At 45.0% G+C, this 26,775-nt stretch overlaps 1 protein-coding gene and 1 long non-coding RNA gene across 2 annotated transcripts in view; both read right to left on the reverse strand.

Moving 5' to 3' along the window:
• Nucleotides 1-12,848: 12,848 nt before the first annotated feature.
• Nucleotides 12,849-23,026, reverse strand: LOC139265088 (uncharacterized). Its single transcript, XR_011593466.1, has 3 exons — nt 22,491-23,026; nt 19,999-20,108; nt 12,849-12,905 (listed from the first exon to the last, which is right to left on the reverse strand). It is a non-coding gene; the product is annotated as an uncharacterized lncRNA (long non-coding RNA).
• A 375-nt stretch (nt 23,027-23,401) lies between these two features.
• Nucleotides 23,402-26,775, reverse strand: part of LOC139265513 (ADP-ribosylation factor-like protein 6) — a 289,756-nt gene continuing 286,382 nt past the window's right edge. Inside the window, exon 8 of the mRNA XM_070882529.1 lies at nt 23,402-23,572. Within this exon, the coding sequence (XP_070738630.1) occupies nt 23,402-23,572 (171 nt within the window). The remainder of the gene's footprint in view (nt 23,573-26,775) is intronic.

Genomic DNA, 26,775 nt, shown 5'->3' on the forward strand with positions numbered 1-26,775 from the left:
AAAAATATAGGGAATTTGTTTTGTGAACCCAAATCCACTGTCTGGCTCAAGATTGGCCAGACTCGTCACTTAGCAAGAATCAGAGGAAGATCCTTGCAATACCTCTCTCAACTTTTTATGAACTGAGGTTTAGATGGAAAATAGAGTGTTGCAAAACAATTTCAAGAGGCTCAAAATAAGGAAGACAGACATGAATCAATCTTGAAATGTTCGGACCTTCCTCAGTCCAGCCCAACAATGTAGGCAAGAGTTCCCTTTGTCAACAGAACAGACTGCCTGATGTTGCCAATCTCTTGCACATGCTTGTAAAGATCCTTTGCAACCCAGATAACTAATACTCATCATGTCCAAACTGTGGCATTGAGCATGTGCACAAGGTTTTATCATGGTTACATTTATAAATCCATAAATACATTTACTAATTATGTGACATGAATTTTATTCACAAGTTTCAATCACTTTTGTTGGCTTCTTTAGCTGGCTCAGACTTTGGAGTTCAGTTCTTCAGTTTTAGTAACTCTCCATTATTTCATGGATCTGATCTGATCTGGAAAATATATATATTTTAAGCACATTATGAGGAGAGGTGCTTATTCGACATTGTAAAAGGTTATAAATATTAGGTCCAAATCTAGTATCAGAATAAACAAGGCATAGGATTAAGATAAAGTGACTATCACGTACAGTCTTTATTCTGCCAATCTGCTGAGTGCATGAGAGCTCAAGCAGTCGAACTAGACTTCCAACCAAGGTGTTTACACACCAGCTCTACCTCTTCGATCACAGTCCCAGCACAACATCTTCAGGTGGTCAAAAGAGATACTTCAAAATTCCTGAGAGGTGACAAGCACCTACAGATAACCCCAGTGAACTACAAGTTCCGAGCCAGAGGAAGACCTGTTAAGCAATAGATGCTACTATTAATAGGTAGCATAAATTCCAAAAGTGTGAGGAGAAAATCTGTGGCTGGCTATGAAGGTGAAAAATGTGATCCTCATAAATTACAGCACTGTTCAAGTAAGTGCAATAGAAATAGAGTTGCTCCTAAAAATATTATGTGAGCACAATATACATCAACAATAAAACAATGAAAAACAATGTACAGAAAGTGACATTTACAAAATCAGCCCTGCTTATAGTATTCTTAGTGATGTGTTTAATTACCATTTATGGGTAGTTTTGTAACAATATCTATAGAAAGTAGGTTAAGGCTCCCCAAATTAATTTTACTTAAGACCCTTATAGCCATTATGGATAGAATTTGAACCCAAGATCCAAGATTAATAAGTGTAAGCTACAGAAAAATCCTCAATTTGACTATTGACAGCCCACTATAATTGCTCCAATTCTTTCTATATCCTCAGCAACCACCCAGGTCCACTTTAGGAACACAGGAACAGGAGTAGGCCATTTAGCTCCTCAAGTCTGTTCCACCATTCAATGAGATCATGGCTAGTCTGCAACTTAACTCCATATACCCGCCTTTGCCCCATATTCCTTAATAGTTTTGGTTAATAAAAATCTATCAATTTCAGATTTAAAATTAACAATTGATCTAGCAACAATTGCCATTTGCAGAAGAGAGTCTACCACCCTTTGTGTGTAGAAGTGTTTCCTAATTTCACTCCTGAAAGGTCTGGCTCTAATTTTTAGACGATGCCCCCGAGTCCTCGACTACCCAACCAGCAGAAATAATTTCTCTCTATCAACCCTGTCTGTTCCCCTTAATATCTTGAAAACTTCGATCAAATCACTTCTTAACTTTCTAAATTCCAGAGAATACAATGCTAGTTTGTGTAATCTCTCCTCATAATTTAACTCCTGGAATCCGGGTATCATTCTGGTAAAACTATGCTGCACTCCCTCCTCGGCCAATATCTCCTTGTTAAGGTGTGATGTCCAGAACTGCTCACAGTGCTCCAGGTGTGGTCTGCTTTGTACAGCTGTAGCATAACTTCTACCCCCTTGTATTCTAGTCTTCTAGATATAAAGGCCAGCATTCCATAAGGTTTTTTGATTATTTTCTGTACCTGTTCATGACATTTTAATAATCTATGTATCTGAACCCTCAAGTTTCTTTGGCCCTCCACTGTTTTTAGCTTTTCACCATTTAGAAAGTACCATGTTCTATCCTTTTTAGGTCCAAAGTGGATGACCTCACATTTACAGACTTTGAAATCCATTTGCTATAGTTTTGCCCATTCACTTAATCTATCAATACCACTATGATATATGCCTTTGTTACAACTTACTTCAGCTGCATCCTGTTGGTGTGCCAGATATACATACTGTAATGTATTCATGGGTTCTTTGCTTAAGAATTCATAACAACACATTGCTATTAAGAATAGTTGGTTTATTAGCAAAGGACTAACAATCATACTACACGTTATCAGTTCATCCATCAGGCTCACAACCATCTACCTCATTGTGGACACCCTGAACCCAACTGGCTGGGATTTTATTGAGACTTGTGAGCATCACATGACTGGCTAAACCATTCACAACTCAACAGTTCTACCAGCCTGTGTGCATACTCTCAGGTCCATACATTACACATATATCAAAAGAGAACTCATCAACATGTTGCTCGTTGCTCTGTGGTCTCAGATTAGTGAGTTTCCTCAGTTCGGAGAGTTTGGGTAATCTTAATCCGCATTCTCTTTGACATAGGCTTACAGCAAAAAATACCCAAACTGCAATGAGATGGTCAAATTACACTTGGAATACAAGGTGGTTTGCTGTGGAAAATGGAAATGCAGACCTCGAGTTGTAAGGTTTCTCATGGCTGAAACACACCTCCCATATGCCAATCACAGAGCAACATTGCACGTAGTTGCAGTAAAATGCATGACCTAAATTAAATCGTTCTACCCTTCTAGTTAATTGAGATGATTGTGAGCAAGTTGCAAAAGGAAGAATAGATAGGATCAGGCTTCGCTGTGATGCCCCTACACCTGAATGGCCTACTAATGCTCACAATCTAGGGATATGCATGAAGAATGGACACAAGGACACCCTCCAGCAGGAACCAGTACCTTTGGGAGGGAAGGGGGAATTCAGAACAGTTCCATTCACTGGATACTGACAAGGCGGTTGAACAATCCAACTGAACCTCAGATTCTTAACTGAAACATTTAGTTACTGTGCTACTTGATTTATAAATACACACAGACCGAAGAACTGAATAAAGCAATTGAAAAAGAGTAGGCAAATGAAGCCGAATACGAATTGCAAAGTAATGAATACAAATGTGTTGAATTACTTATAATTTAGTACTTCTCTGTTGAGTAAGCAATAGATGACCCAGCAGTGCACATTGAGATCTCAATGGAGTTACCCACAAAAGACACTAAAGGAGTCAGAATATCCCCCAAAGGGATGATAGAAAAGTTATGAGCAAACTGGTTTAAAGAGGTAATTAAAATGGCATTGATCAACCCTTTTGAGCAGTCTGTAGAGAAAATTCTGTACAGCACTTTGGGATGGGGGCGGTGGAGAGGAGAATAGGTTAAGTCAGGTTGATACAGGTTAATGAAATTTTCAACATGATTGTCATGTTCATTCTTCATTTTCACATCTGTCTGTCTCCTTCCTCGTCTTTGGTTTCCTTGCATCATCCCAGATGAGAAGATGGGGAAATTAGCTATTCTCTTTATGCTACTCTCTGAGCCAGTAGGTGATGTGCAAGAGTAGTTTATGGTGACCCTCCAATCTGATTGCTTCCCACATTCATTCAGCATCTCTCCACAACAGCATGCCTGAGAATAGAACCGAACAAGTAGAATCAGTATGGGCGGAGATAAGAAATAACAAGGGGCAAAAAATACTGGTAGGAGTAGCTTTTAGGCTCCTTAACAGTAGCTGTACCATTGGATAGAGTATTAATCAAGAAATAATAGCTTGTAATAAAGGTAATGCAATAATCATGGGGGACTTTAATCATCATGTAGACTGGGGAAATCAAATTAGCAAAGGTAGTCTCGAGGACGAGTTCATGGAATGCATTCAAGACAGTTTCCTAGAACAATACATTGTGGTACCAACCAGGGAGCAGGCTATTTTAGATCCTGCTTTGTGTAATGAGACAAGGTTGATTAGTAATCTCATATTAAAGGATCCTCTCGGGAAGTGTAATCATAATTATAGAATTTCACATTGATTTTGAAAGTTCCATACTTAAGTCTGAAATGAGAATCTTAAACTTAAATAAAGCTAATTGGGCAATTAGATTAAAAGGTATGATGGTAGATAAGCAGCGGCAAACATTTAAAGAAATATTCCAAAATTCTCAACGAATATACATTCCATTGAGAAATAAAAGCTCCAGGTGAAAAGTAATCCATCTGTGGCTAACTAAAGAAGTTAAAGATAGTATTAGATTAAAAGAAATGGCTTATAATGTTGTGAAGAATAGTGGTAAGAAATATAAAAACAGATTGTAAGAGCTTCTACAAGTATGTAAAAAGGAAGAGAGTAGCAAAAGTAAGCACTGGCCCCTTAGAGACAGAGGAGAAATTATAATGGGGAATAAGGAAATGCCAGAGATTTTAAACAAATATTTTGTAGCGGTCTTCACAGAAGACACAAAAAGCATATCAAAAATAGTGGGGAACCAAGGGGCTAAGTGAGAGTGTGGAACTTAAAGTAATTAATATCAGTAGAGAAAAAGTACTCAAGAAACTAATGGAACTAAAAGCTGACAAATCACCTGGATCTGATGGCCGACATCCTCGGGTTTTAAAAGAGGTGGCTGCAAAGATAGTGGGTGCATTGGTTGTGATCTTCAAAAATTAACTAGTTCTAGAACGGTCCCAGGGGATTATAAGGTAGCAAATGTAACTCCGCGATTCAAGAAAGGAAGAACATAAGAACATGAGAAATAGGAACAGGAGTAGGATACGGCCCCTCGAGCCTGCTCCACCATTCAATAAGATCATGGCTGATCTGATCATGGACTCAGCTCCATTTCCCCGCCCGCTCCCCATAACCCCTTATCGTTTAAGAAACTGTCTATTTCTGTCTTAAATTTATTCAATGTCCCAGCTTCCACAGCTCTCTGAGGCAGCGAATTCCACAGATTTACAACCCTCAGAAGAAATTTCTCCTCATCTCTGTTTTAAATGGGCGGCCCCTTATTCTAAGATCATGCCCTCTAGTTCTAGTCTCCCCCATCAGTGGAAACATCCTCTCTGCTTCCACCTTGTCAAGCCCCTTCATAATCTTATATGTTTCGATAAGATCACCTCTCATTCTTCTGAATTCCAATGAGTAGAGGCCCAACCTACTCAAACTTTCCTCGTAAATCAACCCCCTCATCCCCGGAATCAACCTAGTGAACCTTCTCTGAACTGCTTCCAAAGCAAGTATATCCTTCCGTAAATATGGAAACCATATATATGGAAGGAGAGAGAAAACAGGGAACTACAGGCCATTTAGCCTGACATCAGTTGTCGGGAAAATACTGGAATCCATTATTAAGGAAGTGGTAAAGGCACTTAAAAAAAATCATGATTAGGCAGAGTCAGCATGGTTTTAGGAAAGGGAAATCGTGTTTCACAAATCTATTGGAGTTTTGTGAGGATGTAACTAGCAGCGTAGATAAAAGGGAACCGGTGGATGTAGTATATTTGGATTTCCAAAAGGCATACGATAAGGTGCCAAATAAAAGGTTGTTACACAAGATAAGAACCCAAGGGGTTGGGAATAATAGATTACCATGGATAGAGGATAGTGCTGGGCCTTAGCTATTTACAATCTATATTAATGACTTAGATGAAGGGACTGAGTGTAATGCATCCAAGTTTGCTGATGATACAAGACTGTGTGGGAATGTAAGCTGTGAGGAGGACGCAAAGAGCCTGCAAAGGGATATACACAGGGTTAAGTGAGTGGGAAATAAAGAGGCAGGTGGAGTACAATGTGGGGAAATGTGAGGTTATTCACTTTGGTAGGAATAGGAAAACAGAATATTTTTTAAATGATGCGAAACTTTTAAATGTTGGTGTTCAGAGAGATTTAAATGTCCTCAGACAAGGAAGCACACAGAGTTAACGTGCAGGTGCAGCAAGCAATTAGGCAGGCAGATGGCATGTTGGCCTTTATTGCAACAGTAAGGAAGTCTTGCTGCAATTGTAAAGGGCTTGATGAGACCACACCTGGAGTACTGTGCAGTGTTTCGGTCTCCTTATCCCAGGAAGGATATACTTGCCTTGGAGGCGTTGCAACAAAGGTTCACTAGATTGATTCCTGGGATGAGAGGGCTAACCTATGAGGAGAGATTGAGTAGATTGAGCCTATACTCTCTGGAGTTGAGAAGAACAAAAGGTGATCTCATTGAAATATAAGATTCTGAGGGGAATTGACAGGGTAGATGTTGAGAGGTTATTTTACCTGTTTGGAGAGTCTTGAACCAGGGGGCAGAGTCTCAGAATGAGGAGACTATATTAATGACTTAGATGAAGGACTGAGTGTAATGTATCCGAGTTCGCTGATACAAAACTGCGTGGGAATGTAAGCTATTAGGAGGACGCAAAGAGCCTGCAAAGGGATATACACAGGTTAAGTGAGTGGGAAATAAGGTGGCAGGGGGAGTACAATGTAGGGAAGACTGAGATGAGGAGGAATTTCTTCACTCAGAGGCTTGTGAATCTTCGGAATTCTCTACCCCAAAGGGCTGTGGATGCTGAATCGTTGAGTATATTCAAGACTGAGATCGATAGATTTTTGGCCTCTAGGGTAATCAAGGGATCTTGGGATCAGGCAGGAAAGTGGAATTGAGGTCGAAGATCAGCCATGATCTTATTGAATGGCACAGCAGACTTGAGGAGACATATGGCCTCCTCCTGCTCCTCATTATGTTCTTATCTACAGAACATCGTTCAGCAAATTGCCCGCTACACAGGTATACTCACCTTTATGAGCATAATCTGCGAAGTATGAAATCTTTGGTGACCATACCAAACTCGTTTTGGTAAGGGAAGCTGAGATTCAACAGCAATGATGCACATCTACAACACAATAGTTATTACTTATTTACAGAGATCAAACCAGTCTCTTAGATTGCTAAATCACTGCACCAATTCAGCCAACTCAAGACACTAAGGGCGAGACTTTCCACTATGATCGTTTTGGGCGATCCTTCCGGCTTTCGTGTTTTTTTATTTTTCATGATCATTGGAATATCGCCCATTTTAAAAACCGTTAGTTTCGCTTATTTATTTTGGGCGATAGCCTTAGCGATGTGAAATGGATCTTAGCGATGTATTCAGTCGTGCAAGGCTGGCGTCCATAGCAACGGCCGTTCTGCGCATGGGGTTTCTTTTTTTAGCAAAGATGTTTTCCCGCGATTCGGGAGTTCAGGGGACATCTACACAAGCTCAGAAGAGTGAGAGAGAGGAGAGAGGAACAAGCAGTCTGATACCTTTAGAGCATTCCATCTGAGTTGATCATTTTGATTGTAAAGCATTTTGAAGAATTTAGTTGTAATTTGAGTAATGTCTCTGTTCATGAACTTTAGTCTTCTTAATCTTGGAGGTCTTTATATTAGTGGTACTGAAGTATGTCTAGCGATACAAGTATGCAGCAGAAAGAGCTGTCAGGGGGAAGGAGGGTGAAAGCCTTCTCCGATGAAGCGAATGAGGCCCTCGTAAATGAGGTGGAAACTAGGTGGGGACAATTAACTCGGGGTGGGCATGGGAAACCTCCCACCCGGACCTATCAAAAAATATGGGGCGATATCACCGCCGTTGTTTCTTCAGTGGCCCACGGCAGGTGTGAGGCAGACCAATGCCGCAAGAGGTGGAACAGCCTGGTTGCTTCGGCAAGAGTAAGTATTAAATTATTACATTTTAAATTGTAATGATCCACTGAATTAATTAGAAGATAAATCTGCCGGATTGTAATTAAGCTGGGTAATCTTGAGTAGCTTCCCTGCTAAAATTTGGACTGGGATCGGAACCTGCGCTCTTTAAGTTTAATTTTGCTCAGATGCCTTACATTTGATGAACAGTATTAATTATTATTTAAAGGAATGACTGGAAACAGACAGACCGCAAACATTCGGCATTTCTACCATGTTAGTTTAGAAGGAGAATTTTTGTGTGCTGTGAGCAAGTTAAAGTCTTTAACTTGGGCACCGTTTCCTTTTTGGTTAGGTTGGTGGATGAGGCACGACTGAGCACTGAGGGGTCCAGTCAGCTTTACCCAGACTGTGTGAATCTCTCCGGCTGCTGTCAGTCACACAGTAACTCAGCCTGGACTGGGGGAGAGCTGCCCTAGTTCACGGTCTGCCCTGGGACACTTTGGGACATTAGTTCTGGCCACTCGGAGGTCTCCGAGCACAGCCCATAGACATGGTGCCCCCTCCCATTACACTGTCATTGCCGAGCTCACCAGCGGCCATGATTCTCCCCCCTGGGGGAACCTCCATCAATTTAAATAAACCGCCTACCACACCTCAGGCGCTGAATGACACGGCCCGTGGATGGGGCCTTTCCTGGAGATTGTGCGCGAGATGTTTGGTGTCAAGCATTAGTTCATAAACATGATCTGAACATAGATGTTATAACCATGCATCCATTGGATACAAACCGTATTAGCATATAACATTAATGTTAATGATGAATAGCATGTGGGGTGACTAACTGTGGATTACAATATCTGTTGTGTTTCCGGAATAGTACCTAGTCAATTAGCTTATGCCATGCTCTTGTCACGTTTGCAGAGGAAGATATCTAAGAATCATACAGAGCAGAGGCGCACCGGAGGAGGCCCTACTGAGCTCCACCCGCTCACTGATTTGGAAGAACATGCCGCAGCATTAGTGGGCACCCACAATCGTTCTGCCACTCATGGTGGTGCAGATCACATTGTTGCATCCCGTGAGTAATGTGTAAAGCAATGGTAAACCAGTGGTAATTTATATTTAATAGCATTTCATTATAATATATGAATGATGTAATGTTATGCATGCAGCTTCTGTACTCTCAGGTTATCATATGGAATGTCTCTCGTTCACATTTATAGTAGTGTTGCTGCTCGTACATATGCCAGCGCAGCGCAAGCACTCTCATGTCTACTCTTCCCTTCTAATAATCTCAATGATGATTTTGCAGCTACCCAGACTCACGAGGCCCCTGCACCAATCCCTTTACCGCTGCAGGTGGTCATCACCACGGGTGAGGAACAAGAATCTGAGGAGGAGGAAAATGACCAAGAGTTTTCATGTGTGTTGTACCTGCGACCACGTCATCGTCAACAGATGAAGTAGTGGGACCAAGCGGCTTGCAGCAGGCCACTCCAAGGCGTCCAATGCCCACGCCGACCCTGTGGAGGTTGAGTCGGTGAGGTAGGCATGCGCTGCGACGGGTAGATCCAAATGAGGACATGGTCTCACGGTCAAGGGCGAGCGTCGACATAGATCAAGAACTCCTCCAGGCGCTTGGTGGGTTGACCAGCAACATTGCCGCACTGCCCGCATGAATAACGGAGGGCATGGGGCGAATGACCGACTGTCGATGCCTTGCGGCTTGAGATAGTTTCGGGAGACGGCACTGCACCCCAAGGTGCCATACCACCAAGCACCACGACAGACGCAAGACAGGAGGAAGAACTTCCTTCGGACGGGAAAGACGTTTCTTCAGAAGCGTCTTCTGGTCTGGCCACTGAGGTCATTCTGCCAACGTCAACTCCCACCCCCCCCCTTAGCAGCAGGCCTTGAGGTGATCTGCTGCAAGATGTCTTGGTCCCATTACTTGGGGAGTTAGTGGGAAATGGGGGGTTACTACAAGGTGGGGTCAAGGTGCAGTAGGGAAGCGTGGCCGCAGGTGGCGGGGTGGGTGGGGGGGGGGGGGGTGCTGTATATTGTTGTTGTTAAAAAAAAATTGCTGAAGGTTCACTGTTGGGGATGGTGGGAGGTGTAAGGATTCGACGAAAACATCGACAGCAAAAGCATAAACTTTTGGACTTTAAGTTTTGGACATGGCTTTTAACTTTGCTGTTACTGCAGAAGGGCAGGCAGCATGACTTGGGACAGGTGCAAACATGTTCCACAGGAATACACATAAGGTGGGCAGGGATGGATTAATGGCTGAAATCGCAGGAAGATGGTTGATGGGGGGCCCTTTGTCATGTAATGGGAACACATCAGTAAGAAATCAAGAAAATTGGTCAGTGCTCAAGACACAAAGGAAGCTTTTCGGCCACCCAGACTTGTTGGAGCCTTATCCCCAGGAAGAGGACAGTTGCCAAAGACACCGTCTGAAAAGGTGTTTCATTTTGCTTTTTCGTTGTACTGCCTCAGGCGAAGGACTAACTTTTAGAGCGAGAAGAAGCATTTTTGCAGCTATAAGAGAGGCAGTTTTGGCTGTCATCTCTTTCTCTCTCTCCTCTTCTACGCTTGCTTGCTTCGTTCAACGCACTCAAAGTCCGAGCACTCAGTCTAGGACGGAGAGAAGAAACACCATCTATGAGCGAAGAGAGCCTCGCTCATCGGGAGAAGCAGCGAGTAAGCCAGAGGGGTAACTGGTGAGCATTATCCCAGCCCACGCATTCTTTAAGACGACCGCATAGTTTGAAGGGGTGTCATGTGTCCTAACCAAGCCGTAGGAGTTTAGTGGGGAGGTTTCTGCACGGATCATAGGCATACGCACATTCTGTTGGACAGATTCGGTGGTGGCCTATTGAACCAAGCAGGGGTGTTTTAGTCGTGGGTACTTCGTGATAGGGGCCTGTTCAGACAGGCCAGTGTTGTACTGTGTGTTTGTTTGTTTTACACCACCAGGGTGTGTTATACTGGGTGCAGGTGTGTGCTTTAACTTAATTCTGGTGTCTAGAACTGTTGTAAGAGGAGTGATTCGAAACCACCAAGGGCAAAACCACTTAAAGGGTGTTGTTATATTGTTGTGTTACAAATGTTGTTAACTGTTAGGGGGTGGGGGGAGGGGAGTGGTTATATATGTTTGTTAAAACATTTTTTAAATTAAGTCTTCAATTATTAAATATTTTTATTTAACTTTACAATTGTCGTGAAGCGTCTTTTAATAACGTAAGATAAAACATCAATACAATGGTTGGAAACAATGGCCAGGCCAGGCAAGGATGAAACATAACGCAACTGTAACTGTCATCAATGTAAGTTCACACTAAGCGTTCATTTATGAGCTGCTGATGCAAGAGTTTTCAGTTGCATAACTACAACGGGGCTTTTCCAGTGTTGTGGGGAGGGGGGGGGGGGGCCTGGGGGCATGGATTCATGGTCAGGCTGATTGTCCTCCCCAAGGTCCTCGTCCTCCTCCCTTCCCTCCTGAGGTGGACCGGCAGTCCCATCTGGCAATTGTTGTCTTCTCCTCATAGCTAGGTTATGCAACATGCAGCACATCACAATGAACTCAGCGACCTGCTCAGGGTGGTATTGTAGGTCGCCTCCTGAGTGGTCCAGGCATCTGAAGCGCTGCTTAAGCACTCCAATTGTCTTTTTGACGATATGGTTTCCGTTGTAGCACTTCTCGGCTTCCGTCGGGGCTTACACAGTGGGGGCATGAGCCAGCTGGCAAGGCCATATCTTTTATACACCAGCATTCAACCGTGACCTTGTGGCTGACTCTTAAACAGGTCAGAGACAGTGCTCTCACGCAAGCTGTGCACATCATGGATGCGCCCTGGAAAATTTGCATTTACTGCGATGATTATTTGCTTGTGGTCGACAACGAGCTGCACATTCAGGGTGTGGTTCCGAAACACCTCTGCATCCTGTAAAGGTGCTCGCACGGCGATGTGCATACAGCCTATTGCTCCCTGCACCTTGGAGAAGTTTGCTATTCGCGAGAAACCCAAAGCCCTCTCGGTCTGTGCCTCCCTGGTTATAGGGAAGCTTATAAAGTCCATCCTGCATGTGTAAAGGGCTTCAGTCACCTGTCAAATGCAGCAATGTGTGGCGTGCTGAGAGATATCGCAAATGTCGCCAGCTGAGGCCTGCAAGGAGCCCGATGCGTAGAAGGAAAGTGTCGTAGTAACCTTAACCTCAACGGACAGTGCGGTCCTGATGGTGCTGGTAGGCTGCAGATCTCCCTTAATTAGCTGGCATATCTCACCGATGACCTCCTTTCGGAAGCGCAGCCTTCTAATGCACGTATTATCGACAAATCCAGGTATGATCGTTTATCCCTGTAAATGCGTTGGGTGTAAGGTCTCCTCCTCCGCAGCAGTCTGCCACCTCTTTGATTGGGCACATGATGCTCTTCAATATACCTTCTCCCATCTCTAGTCTGCAGCATGTGATAAGTGATCAATAGTGGTTGAGAAATTACAGGCACCATCACTATAAATGCCTTTAATTTGTCCTGAACAAATACAAATATGATGAGATGATTGGCCCTTAAAATCACTCACAAATTGATTCTCCTGACAAGTACTTGAAGCAGCCTTTTACTACAGATCCTCCGAGAAAATGCCATCCGTAGTGCCGAGGTAAGGTCAGGTGATTGCAGGTTTACTTGAGCGTCTTTTTGGGCCAGCGATCATTTCAGCGAATTGTGGGTGAAATGCCGAAAGTAGCGCTCGCCGATAATCTGGACCATAATCGGCGCAAGTTTCCATTATAAATACTATTCTCGGCCTTGCACGAGGATGACGTCATTTAAAAAAAAAAATAGGCCATGCGATGCAGCTGATTTATGTGTGCCGAAAGTTGGGCCAGCGATAAATGAGCTATAATCGGGCGCGAGTTTCCACTTTTCAGCAAATATGGGCGATAGCCTGCATCTCATATTGGTGATGATGTGCCGAAAGTCTACTAGCCCCTTGATATTCAAAAGCAGTTTGAACAACAAAGGTACTCTCACCTCTTACCTTCTAGCCATTGCACTCCGTCTTGTAGTCCCTCCCCTTTCAGAGCACTGCAGGCACTAAGGGAAAAAAAACAAGGATGAAAAGGAGAACCTCGCAAGCTGCTTGCTTGATTTATAAGAGACATATGCATTTCCAAATCAGGGAAGGAAAACTGCTTTAAAAACACAGGCAATGTAATTTTCAACCACAGGCAATGTAATTCTCAATTTTGTTTATGAAAATAAGATTTGACTCATGACAACCAGGAGACGAGTAAAGGACATTCAGACCACTGAAGCTCATCTCTTTAATACATTAACTTTCCCATCATGGCACTAATTGTATTTTGCATTTTGAATACACATTCCATGATTGATGAAAAACTTAATTTGCCTTGATCCAACCCTATTCATTTGCTGATGCTTCCACTCTGCATTCATCAACTTTATTCACATGCCCTAGGTATTCACAACCTGCAGTTTTCTCAATGTAATGACTGAATTGTTACCTATGGATGGCCACAAAAACTCCTGAATGGGCAATGGAACCTGATCACTTTTAGTTTTTCAATAATAATTTCTTCATATTTCTCAAGTCCAGCCAACAGCTTTCATTTTTACCTTTGATGGCCATACTATTTTCAGGGCTACACCAGATATCTCATGACCTCTGTACCGAAGAGCACTCCCATAGAAAGCCCTCTCTCCCCAAAAACCTGAACATGATTTATATGTCCAATATCTGGTAATATAACATTGTTCCGGGGTGAACAAAAACTCCGTTGCTATAATTTATTTTTCTCGCATCCTCCTGGTCTTCAGATAGCAGATCAGACTGAGCGCCTTAGGCTATAGACTACAAATCACAAAGTAAAAAACAGACATTAGCCGAAAATCAAAACAGACTTTACTTAATTATAGGATGTTTAAGTTGCACCTCAGTGGATAAACAAAAATAAAAGATGAGATACTTTGCTAACTCTAACCACTATGGAGCCTCCAATCTCCATCTCAGACAAACTCAGAGAAGGTTAACCCCTCGATCTTCATAATAGAGGAATCTGCAGCCAGGAGCCACCTATCAAATGTAATTCAAAGGAATAGTGGCCTCTATGCAGTCTTGCATCTGTACCTTGGTACGAAAACCCCCGGACGTGCTAGATCAGTCTTCAGTCAAGTAACTAATTCTGTCACCTTTGTGAACTTGGCAAATAATCCTCATTGAATCCTCTATCTAGACATCAGTGATCTTTTGGATTAAAATGATATTTGCAGATCAGACATGGAGAAAAGAACTCAGTAGAGAGACAAGCAGCTGAGAGACTCTCAGAATGCAGTAATAAAAATATAAAGTGACAACATCTCAAATATTAAAAATTATAGTATGGACCTTGATTTGAAATATGACAAAATCCTTATCTGTCAAAGGCTCCACCCTTAGTTTTTCATCCACCGACGTGTCTGACTTAACCAGGTCCGAAATCAAGCTCCCTAATCTCCTCCACTATGAAAGCTGCCTTCAAGTTTAATTTACTCTTTTCTGCCAACCACTTATTTGTTCATTGACAAATATATTCCTTTGTCTGTATTAAATTGATTACTATTCCTTATTACTTTTGAACAGTGCATACAAGGTTAATTAAGGTTGCCATTAGCTCTCTGTAAAGTTAAGAAATGCACATTTTCATTCTAGCAGGTGGAGGCCAATTAATACATGTCCGAGTCTTAGTTTCTGTCAAACAATGTGGAAATGTAGATACATCAGTATGTCAATGGCAGATTCCTGTTGAAACAAAATATGCTAATGTATTTAGAAAGCAGGGGCATTGGGGTGTACCTCTTTAACAAGATATTTGGTGGCTTTCAAATTATCTCATATTCCAACTGGGGACATTATTCCATTTGAAATACCTAACCATCTAATTTAATTATGGGAAATGCAAATCGGATCTGGAATTATGGGCCCAAGTTTCGGGCCGCGCCTAGAATGGCGCAGCCCCGACCTGGACGCCCGTTTTCCGCGCTGGAAAGTGCGCCAAAAAAATACTTGCATATTCTGCGGCTCCCTGCAGGTCTTCAGCAGCTTGGCGCGGCGCGCACAGAACAGCGGAGGGCGGAGCAACAGACTCGCGCCGATTCGACAAGTAGTGGGGGGCAGGGCCTAATTTAAATAAGGCAACATCATGCCAGCAACCCTGCCGCACACGTGCACGCACAGTGGGAAATAAACATCGTCACTCGGCCATTTTTAAAGGGACGAGAGGAAAAATGAAGATTTGTCTCGTGGACCCCTGGAAAGGCTTGTGATTTAATTTTCGTGATTTTTTTGTGCCTGAAGGAGTGCTTTTAGCAGCACTGTTGAATAAATCACCAGCTGAAATCAGTAAGTGTAGCTTTTCGCTGTTAAACTTGCAGAACAGGTGCTGCATTGGTGCATGAAAATTAAGGAGTGTGTGTTTTGAAAAATAAGAGTGTTAGCGTTAGTGTTTTCTCAGAAGAATCACTCAACACTCAGAGTCGGTTCCAGTGCCGTCGCGGCCTTTATTACGCTTAGCGGGGAGGAAAATCTCAGGACTGTATCCAGGTTTCTCTCATTATTCTTATCCTGCATCCAAGGCATTCCTATAGTGGGCCTCACAGGGTTATTGCTCGGTCATTGAACATTCAACAGTTCACAGCTTAACTACCTGATTTCCCATCATGCCTGGGCAGCCATTTTATGTGTGGCCACTTTAAACTTATATGCAGTTAGATATATCTAGCAGGTGCCTAATGCCTAGTATTCTGGTATATTCTAAAGGTGCCTACCTCCTACAACAAGAGTGTCAATTCAATTTTGCAATGGAACAACGTCCACCAAGAACAAAGAATTTCTTGCATGAGGAAGTGGAGATATTAGTCAACGTCATTGAGCAGAGATGGCAGGAGCTGGATACCAGCAACAGAGGTCGCATAAAAGTGCCACCAAAAGAAATTAAGAAACGCTGGAACCAAGTTGCAGAAGATTACTGCGCAGTGGTGCATACCAGGAGATCTGGAAGCCAGTGTAAAAGGAAATGGCACGACCTTGGTCAAGTAGTTAGTGTAAGTAATATTTTCCATTTTTAATGTAATCGTAATTGTAATGTGACTAATTGTATGTCCCACCTTGCAGAAAGACGCACTCTGTAAAAAGTTATATTTTATTCTTTGCAGAAGAAATTGGCCCACAACAAAAGGAGGCAACTCGAACAGGAGGAGGCGTGCCCAATCTGCATCCACTGACACCCTTGGAACAAAGGGTAGCTGCTATGATGAGTCGTACATGGAGAAAAGCAATCGGTACAGCACAAGCTGGGCCCGCACGCGAGGAAGAGGGTAAGTCCTGAAAATGCACCGTGGCCCTTCAAATCAACCTGCTGCCTAACCTGCCATGTGTGAGAGTACTCATGCCACCCATCCAGCCCCCTCCCTTGCTGTTAAACATTTGACTGTTCTGATGTATTTTGCAGAACATGATGATGATGATGATGGTGGCGGCAGCGGTGGTGGTGGTGATGGTGGTGATGATGATCCTGAAGATACAGAACAAGAGAACAAGAACCAGTACAACCAGATGCGGACAATCCAGACTGGATGATGGCAGCGATGACTGAAATGTCTGCAGGGGTGAGCTTCCAAATTAATGTTTATGAGCCCCCATCAAGGGGCATCAGAGTTTCAACCCCTATCATAGATTTTGGTTCTACCTTCCATGGTTTTGATTCCGATGTTGCGGGTCCCAGTGGTGCTGCTGGTGTAATGCAGCATTCTACAGTCAGTGCACTACCGTCCCAGCCTGCGCCTCCCACTCGCATAGGTTCTGGTTCCACCTTCTATGGTTTTGATTCCGACGTTGCGAGTCCCAGTGCTGCTGCTGATATCATGGAGCAGTTTACACCCATTCACCCACCATCCCAGCCCACGGCTCGCACTCGAGTGCTGTCGTCTGGAACACAGAGCGTCCCACCATCCCAGCCCGAGCCTCTCTCTCTCTAGTACTGTTGTCTGGAACACAGAGCGTCCCACCGTCCCAGCCCGTGCCTCCCTGTGTAGTGGTGCCACAAGGCAGACCCAGGCAGAGGAGCAGGAGATTGGAGACACGTTCTCTTGAGATGCAGCGTGCAACAGTTGCGGCTCAGGTTGTGGCATTGGGTGTGGAGACCAGTGAACTTACCCGATCACTCATCGGTAGTGTCAGTGCAGTGGGTGAAGAGGTGACGGTCCTGATGGGAGAAATAGCAGTAATGACTTGGGAAATTAGGGAGAGAATGTCCGAGGGAGTGCAATCGACAGCACAGGCCGTCAGGGAGGGCAGGCAGGTGTCGGCACAGACCATCAGGGAGGGCATGCAGGTGTCGGCACAGGCCGTCATAGACGTAGCTGCTGCAATAAGGGTACACACAGCCCCGCCAATCAAATGACACCCCCATGAAGAAGTGAAGTGAACATTCACTGAGATGTGGATGAGACATGGTTGCAGCCTTTCTTTGCTGCTTTTGTTTTTTAGTCTTGATGTAGCTGTAGTAGCGTTTTGCACATTGAAATTGTTCTTAAAGTTTTGTAACTTTACAACTAATAAATGATCTTAGGGTTTTTAAGTGATCTTATAGGGTAAATGCTCTCACATTTTCTATCTTATTTAATTTTGCATCTAAAAAGTGATCCTGAAGTTTAAGTGTTCTTGAGAGTGTAAGATTTTTCAAATTGAAACTGTTTTCTAAGTTTTATAACTTTACAACTTATAAGTTATCTCAGGGTTTTTAAGTGATCTTCAAGAGTCATATTAAAAAGTAAAGTTTGATAAAAATATTTGTTGTATTATAGTGACGTTAGCTGTTCAATAAAATATTTTTTCATTAAAACTGTTTCATGTTCCATTAACACAACACAACGTAGGAACAACTGCAAAAAATAAACATGCCCATGCGGAACAGTTGTCACAGAGCCCTCGGGCATCAGTAATTGAAGTGTTCACGGATGAGCTGCTGGCGCAAGGCTCGAGCAATCGTTAAAGGAGCACAATGGACGGCCCTCCTCCGACCTCGTGCTTCGGCATGCTTTCCTGATCGTTGTCATCATCCACATCCTGCTGTTCCGTAATACTATCATCATGCACTGGACCCTCACGTGGGTCTTCTGGTTCCACTACCAGCTCCTGCTGCCTCATGATGGCTAAGTTATGGAGCAAGCAGCGTACAACAGTGAAGTGACCGACAATCTGAGGAGAGTATTGAGCAAGTGTCCTCCGGAATGGTCCAGGCATTGGAATCGCTGTTTCAATGTGTCAATGGTCCTCTCAATGATGCTGCGCGTTGCAATGTGCGCCATGTTGTATTGACGGTCAGCTTCTGTCCGTGTCACGTGTAGGGGCGTCATGAGCCAGGTAGTCAGGCCGTACCCTTTGTCTCCCAGTAGCCAGCTCTGCCCTTCTGGCTGCTGCTCAAACATGTCAAATATAACGCTGTCGCGTAGGATGAACGCATCGTGGGTGCTGCCAGGGTATCTCGCATCGACTGACATGATGCACTGTTTGTCGTCACACACGAGCTTGGAGTGGAAACCTTTCCTATTCCGGTACTGCTCAGAATCCTCCACAGGTGCTCGCAAGGCTATGTGGGTACAATCAATGCAGCCCTGTACCTTTGGGAAGCCGGCAATCCTGAAGAAGCCCACAGCCCTCTCATGGATCGCTTGTGCGGTCATTGGGAAATTGATGGTCATTCCTTCGCGCATAAAGTGCAGCCGTGACCTGGTAAATGCAGCCATGTATTGCACGTTGAGAGATGGCGCACACATCTCCAGTTGTAGCCTGAAACGATCCCGAGGCATTGAAAGAAAGTGCAGCTGTTACCTTCACTGCAACAGACAAGGCAGTTGGCGTTCTGCTTCTGGGCTATAAATCTGCTCTCAGCATATCACAGATCTCAATGACAACTTCTCTGCGGAAACGCAGCCTTTTGACACAATCAGCCTCGCTCATGTCCAGGTACGAGCGCCTAGCTCGATAATGTCGACGTGGGTAAGGTCTCCTGCCCATCAACCTACGGGCTATGAATTTCCTGGTGCGGTGAGCTCTAATCAATTCTCTCCTATGCAGTGAATTGATGGCGAACCATTGCATAATGCGTGGTGTTGAGAACACAGCACCCATTCTGCAAATTTAAGTTTAAAAGTGTCTATCTGGCTGCCTCTCCCTGTCCCTGGCAGAATGGCCTCAGTCCCCTGCAGCTCAAAGGCTGCTTGTTGTTTCTTCGGCTGCCGTCCAGCCACTGATGGAAGGAAGGCCTGCCTGAAGCACCGCAGCTCGAAGGCTGTTGCTGCTTCACACAGGTAGGAACATGGAATATTTAATCTTTGCTTTCTTTATAAATTTTTATTCAGATTGGATCTTTATTTGTATAAGTAAAACTGTTGAATGATTGTCGAATTTAATTACTTCCCTTCCCCCGCCCTTCCCCCCCCGCCCCCAGTCATTCCCTACGCCAAATTTGTAACCTACGCCTGATTTGTAAAGTGTAGGCAAGGTTTTTCTGAGCGTACAAAAATCTTCACTTACTCCATTCTAAGTTAGTTTGGAGTAAATTTTCACTGCCTAAACTTTCAAAACAGACGTAAGTGGCCGGACACGCCCCCTTTTGAAAAAAAAATTCTGTTCCAAAGGGAAACTGTTCTAACAGACTAGAACTGGAGCAAACTAAATGCCGAAAATTGCAATTTCCAAGATACTCCATTCTAAACCAGTTGCTCCAAAAAAAACAGGAGCAACTCGGGCCCCTAATTTCTTTTGTAATATGGAGACCAGAACTGTGTGGTCTAATCAAGATGTTGCAACTTCTATGTATTTCTATGCAACATAGAATATTTTGTCACAGGGAATAGTTGAGGCAGAGCAATGCATATTATAAGAGAAAAATGAATAAATATTTGAAGCAGAGGAAGATACAAGACTATGGGGAGTAAGTGGGCCATTGAAATTAGATTGGCACAAGGGGCCAAATGACCTCATGTCCTGCAAACTTCCCTAGCTGTACGGTTTTGTAGCTCAAGTCTTGGTCCAATAGAGCATATATTCAATCTACCAAAGATGAGGAGAATCACGTGGTGACACTTGATACATTCCAGTAAGCTGGTATACAATGGTATAGATTACCTGTTCAAATCCTGGGTCTCGCCATCATTTACCTAGGTACTGGGCAGGTTGTAGAGGATGCAAAGTCTGCATATGGAAGTGGTTGGCGACATTGAACCAGAACAGAATATCTAATGTAAAACCAAAAAACATAACACTCTTCAACAACTCTTAACTTCATAAACCCGAAGATTTGAATGCTCCAATATCGGAGAGGCGCCTCCTCTCTCTGTATCTATCTTATGTTTATTCTACAATCTACCAAGGTAGTGTTCCTCTGAACTTTTTTGTTCTTCCTTGTGAACTTTCAATACACCACCCTACATCATCTTCCTTCTCCCTTCACCCCTGAAACAAAGACCTATCAGTTTCCCCTTCAACCATTATTTCCGCAAGTCCTCAAGCCGTGGAATTCCTTGATTCCTGCAGTCTTTTTCTCCGACAACTATTAGGTTTTTGCATTTAAGCTTACTCATAGAATCATAGAAATTTACTGCATGGAAGGATGTCATTTCGGTCCATCGTGTCCGCGCCAGCCAACAAAGAGCGATCCAGCCTAATCCTACTTTCCAGCCCTTGGTCCGTAGCCTTGTAGGTTACGGTGCTTCAAGTGCATATCCAAGTAGTTTTTTTAAAAGTGGTGAGGGTTTCTTACCCCCACTGCCTTCTGGGTGAAAATATTTCCCCTCAAATCCCCTCTAAACCTCCTACCAATTACTTTAAATCTATGCCCACTGGTTGTTGACCCCTCTACTGAGGGAAATAGGTCCTTCCTATCCACTCTATCTAGGCCCCTCATAATTTTATATTTTGAAAGGTAGGAAGCTGAGGGGAGACCTTATTAAGGTGAAAAAAATTATGGGCCGCAATAGCCTCCTTCCATGCTGTAAATTTCTATGATTCTATGAATCTATCCAATCTTTCCTCATAGCTAAAATTCTCTAGTCCATGCAACATCCTCGTAAATCTTCTCTGTACCCTATCCAGTGCAATCACACCTTTCCTGTAATTTGGTGACCAGAACTGCCGCAGTACTCTTGCTGTGGTCTAACTAGTGTTTTGTACATTTCAAGCATAACCCTCCTGCTCTTGTATTCTAAGCCTTGGCGAATAAAGGCAAGTATTCCGTAAGCCTTGTCTACCTAGCCTGCTACCTTCAGGGATCTGTGGACGTGCACTCCACGGTCTCTTTGTTCCTTTACACTACTCAAGTGTCCTACCATTTAATGTGTACTCCCTTGCCTTGTTAACCCTCTCCAAAGGCTTTACCTCACATTTCTCTGGATTGAATTTCATTTGCCACTGTTCTGCCCACCTGACCAGTTCATTGATATCTTCCTGCAGTCTGCAGCTTTTTTCTTACCACACAGCCAATTTTTGTATCATCTGCAAGCTTCTTAATCATACCCCCTACATTCAAGTCTAAACCATTGATATTGTTATGTAATGATGTGTGTGTCGTCCCAGTACCTTAAATGTATTGTAAGTACTATGCCACACCACAGAGGGCGCTGCGGTGGGAAACCCTGGTAGTACCTGTAACAGGTGCTATATAAGGCTGACCACCACACCTGAGAGTCACTCTGGAGCTGAACAATAAAGGACGAAGGTCACAGCAGTTAGACTTACAGCAGACCGTGTGGAGTCAGTGATTTGTGTGCTACATACACCACATTGGCGACAAGGAAGCGGACGAACTCCACGCAACCATGGCTACTCTGGGCTCACTAAAGGATTTTACGGTGGGCAATGATTGGGAGGCCTTTACGGAAAGGCTCGAGTACTACTTCACAGCAAACGACCTGACGGAGGACACGGACGCAATGAGAGAGAAGCGTAAGGCGATATTGCTCTCCAGTTGTTGCGATGTGGTTTACTGTCTCGTCAGGGATTTGCTGGCACCCGGGAGCGCCAGGGACAAGTCATACGAGGAGCTGACTGAACTCATTCGTGACCAGTTGAAACCGAAGGAGAGCAATCTCATGGCCAGATACAAATTTTACCATCACTGCAGACCTGAGGGCCAGGATGTCACCAAATATGCTGCGGACCTCAGGAGATTCGCGGCGCCGTGTGATTTTGGGGCACACCTTGACGAGGCTTTGCGGGACGTTTTCGTTATGGGGATTGGCCACGAGGGCCTCCTTCACAAGCTGCTGGCCACGGAACCCACAGTCACTCTGACAAAGGCCATCGCCATCAGCCGGGCACATATGACCTCGACTTGCAGCACCAAGCAAATAATCCACACAGTCTCGAACCCGGCAGGCACTGTCCACAGGGTAGCGCCCACCACGGACAAAACTGCAGAACATGGCTCTGCCAGGGGCAGAGAGCACGGACCTCGGGGTCCTGGAGCTCAGAGTCCGCTGAGGGGGGCCAATCAAGCAGCACCATGCTGGCGCTGTGGAGGAAGCCATGGGGCTCACCGGTGCAGGTTTGCGGAGTACACGTGCAATACCTGCCACGTTAAAGGCCACCTTCAGCGGATGTGTAAAAGAAATCGGACTCACCGTGTGGCTGAGGAGATGGGGGATGGTCCACTGTTCAGCGAGGAGCAGGCAGAAGATGATGAGGTGCTTGGACTGTATACGTGTACTGACGATTCGCCCCCAGTGATAAGTGAAGTAAAAATCAACGGAGTCCCTGTGAGTATGGAGGTGGACACGGGCTTGGGTGTGTCGTTGATGAGTCGGAGAACTTTTGATAAACTGTGGATTAACCCAGCTGCACGACCCGAGCTGGTCCCGGTCACGGCGAAGCTGCGTACCTACACCAGGGAACTGATACCTGTTCTCGGCAGAGCGATGGTGCAGGTATCCCACGGGGACGAGACGCACGGTTTACCTTTGTGGGTCGTTGCAGGCGATAGGCCGACGCTCCTCGGCCGGAGGTGGATGGGGAAGGTCCGTGGGAGCTGGGAAGACTTCATCACTCCACAGGCTGCTGCTCCCCGGGATGCTGCCGTGCCCCGGGTCCCCAGAGAGCAGCGCCGACCGAGCTGGAGCTGCAGCCTCAATCCACCCACAGGCAAGCCCCAGGCCCGGACCTCACATATAGACCCTGCAGCCCCAGCCCCCACAGGCAAGCCCCAGGCCCGGGCCTCACACAGAGACCCTGCAGCCTCAGCCCCCACAGGCAAGCCCGAGGCCCCGGACCTCACATATAGACCCTGCAGCCCCAGCCCCCACAGGCAAGCCCCAGGCCCGGGCCTCACACAGAGACCCTGCAGCCCCAGCCCCCACAGGCAAGTCCCAGGCCCTGACCTCAGGCCCCAGAGATCCCGCAGCCCCAGCCCCTACACGCAAGCAGCCCTGCACAGAGGGGCCCAAGGGGGGGTGGGGGTTGAGCCGGCGGGGTGCTGCGGACGGGGTGCTGAGGGATCCAGGGGCCGGCGGATCGCAAGAGCCCCGCAGAGGAGCTGTTAGTGTCGGGCGGCGGCAGCAGCTGGAGGCCGGGGGTTACGGAGGCTGCGGCAAGTGCGGCCGCTGGAGAGGCCACGACGGCCGCAGGAGAGGCGGCAAGTCAGGTGGCAGCGGAGGGGAGCGGAGGCTGCGGAGGCTGCATCGAAGATGGCGGCGGCATCGTGTCGGAGCTGCAGAGCATCAAAGATGGCGGCGCCCAAGAAGAAGCCTCGTGGAATCCTCCTGCATCAAAGATGGCGCTTTAAAGAGGAAATGCACCTGGGAGTCCTAAAAGGGCCTTACAAAGAGGTGGTCCCCACAAAGGACTTCTGTTTGGCAGAGCGAGTCTAAAATGAGCTATGTTAATGTGAGATAGTGAATTTATAATAAGAATTACTTTTTTTTTAAATGCTGAATGGCCACTGTATTTGTGTAAAATAATGGATGAAGTACAATTAATGATAACGGCTAACAAGGAAATCAAGGTTCCGCTACCAGTCAATAACCAGATAATGTACCAGATAAAATGTACCATACTAACGCACTGTCTATGCCCACCTGCCTTCTGTTGGACAAGTGTGATGTTATGTAATGATGTGTGTATCGTTGTCCTGCGTCCAGGTGGAGGGAGGGAAGGTAATGTTATGTAATGATGTGTGTATCGTCCCAGTACCTTAAATGTATTGTAAGTACTATGCCACACCATAGAGGGCGCTGTGGTGGGAAACCCTGGTAGTACCTGCAACAGGTGCTATATAAGGCTGACCACCACACCTGGGAGGCACTCTGGAGCTGAACAATAAAGGACGAAGATCACAGCAGTTAGACTTACACCAGACCGTGTGGAGTCAATGATTTGTGTGCTACATACACCACAGATATATACCACAAGAAGCAAGGGACCTAGTACTGAACCCTGTGGAACCCAACTGAAAACAGCCTTCCCATCAAATAAACACCCATCAACCATTACCCTTTGCTTCCTGCCTTTGAGCCAATTTTGGATCCAACTTGCCACTTTACCTTGAATCCCATGGGCTTTTACTTTTGTGACCAGTCTGCCATGTGGGAACTTATCAAAAGCCTTGTTAAATTTCATATACACTACATCAAATGCACTACCCTCATCGACCCTCCTTGTTATCTCCTCAAAAAATTCAAGCAAGTTAGTCAGACATGACCTTCCCTTAACAAACCCATGCTGACTGTCCCCGATTAATCCGTGTCTTTCTAATTGAAGATTTATCCTGTCCCTCAGAATTTTCTCCAATAATTTTCCCATCACCGAGGTTAGACTGACTGGCCTATAGTTATTTGGTCTATCCCTTTTGTTGTATATGTAAGCACTCTAGTAATGACTCCACGAGGTAAGGTACTGTACTTGAACTGTTGGTGACCTTAGTCCATTTATTGTAGCTCCGAGTGAGGATGCAGTGAGGTGAGCTCCCTTTTATACTTGGTTACCTGCAGTGTGCAGGTGACCCTTAGATCTCCACCAGTAGCACCCTCTGGTGGTACAGGTATGGTGTATACAGTGTGAGGATACACTCAGTGGTCCAATGTTACAGTGCATACATTATTCATACACAACACCTGTCTCCCTTTTTAAACAAAGGTACAACATTAAGCAGCCCTCCAGTCATCCGGTACCACACCTGTAGCCAGAGAGGATTGGAAAATGATGGTCAGAGCTCGGCTATTTCCTCTTTTTTTTCTCTTAACAGCCTGGGATACATCTCATCCAGGCCTGGGGATTAATCCACTTTCAAAGCTGCTAAACCTCTTAATACTTCCTCTCTCACTATGTTTATTTCATCTAATTTTTCACAATCCTTTCCCTGATTGCGTATGTTTTCACAAAGGAGAGGGGTGATGCAGACATTGCAAAGTATTCATTAACAACCATACCCACTTCTTCTGCCTCAACTCACAGATTACCTTTAAGGTCTCGAATAGGCCCTACTATTTCTTTAGTTATCCTCTTGCTCCTAATATATTTATAAAACATCTTTGGCTTTTCCTTGACTTTTATTGCCAAATTTTTTTCATGCTCTATCATTGCTTTCCTAATTTCCTTTTTTATTTCACCCCTGCACTTTCTATACTCTGCTAATTCTTGTAGTTATGGAAAAGGACAAAGATAGACCAGGAATAAAAGTTCTCAATTGGTGGGAAAGTCAATTTTACTAAGCTGAGGTGTGATTTAGCCAAAGTGGACTGGAAACAGCTACTGGAAGGTACATCAGTGACAGAGCAGTGGGAAGCATTCAAGGAGGAGATCCTGAGGGTTCAGAGCAAGTATGTTCCCTCAAAGAAAAAGGGTGGGACTAACAAACCTAAAGCCCCCTGGATGTCAAGGGGCATATAGGGTAGGGTAAAGAAAAAAAGGAAGGCTTATGACAGATACTGAGGGCTCAATACTGCAGAAACCCCAATTTCCCCCGGAGTTGTTCTGTTTTTTTTTTAAGAGCAACTCGATTTTTTTGGAGTAACTTAAAAATCACAATTCTCCCCATTTAAGTTGCTCCAGAGGTAGTTTTTTTTTTTGTTCCTTTTTTTTCCCCAAAAGGGGGCGTTACCAGCCACTTACGCCTGTTTTGGCCATTTAAGCAAGTTTAGCCAGCTAAAACTTACTCCAAACTAAGTTAGGCCAGAGATAGTGGTCACTTTTGTACATTCTGAAAAACCCAGCGGTGAATTAAGAGATCAGCTCAGGTAGCCTCCAAATGACAGTGTTATGATAGAAATGCTGGGTTTTTTTACATCCCAAGCAGCGAGACCGGACAGGGTGTCGGTGCTATCAGCCTGATTAAACTGAGTATACTTTTAGTAAAGATAGCTAGATACTAAAGTACTGGAAAATCTTTGAAGATTCTTCCCCCCCCCCCACCTGCCGTATCAAAACTCTTCCCTTACCCCCCCCGCCCCCCCCCCACATCAAAACTCTTCCCCTTCCCCCCCCCCCCTCCACCGATCAAAACTATTCCCCTCACCAGCCTGTCTCTTGTAGCCCTCAACGCAGGAAGGCAGCGGCCAGCCTATGCGACAGGCCTCTCGGCCCGGGATAGGGACGGCGAGTGTTGGCCCCTCCCACACAGCCTGCATCACACACTCTCAGATTCTGGGGGCTAGGAGCTACTGCGCATGCACACACACTCTAGCGCGAATGTGCAGAGGGCCCGGCACTGTTTTCAGCGCTGGGACCTGGCTCTGCCCCGAATCCAGTTGCCACGCTACGCTACCATGGAGGAGAGGCTGGGGAGCGGCCAAACTCGGCCCGAAGATTTTTGGCGCCCTTGGAGTTCTACAAAAGCGGTGCACCTCTGGTGAATGCACCAAAAATCTGTACCGGCCAAATATGGGCCCATGATCACTCGCACCAAAATGCTCTCCC

Source organism: Pristiophorus japonicus, chromosome 6 (genome assembly GCF_044704955.1).
Source record: "Pristiophorus japonicus isolate sPriJap1 chromosome 6, sPriJap1.hap1, whole genome shotgun sequence".
In the NCBI taxonomy this organism is placed as follows: Eukaryota; Metazoa; Chordata; class Chondrichthyes; family Pristiophoridae; genus Pristiophorus; species Pristiophorus japonicus.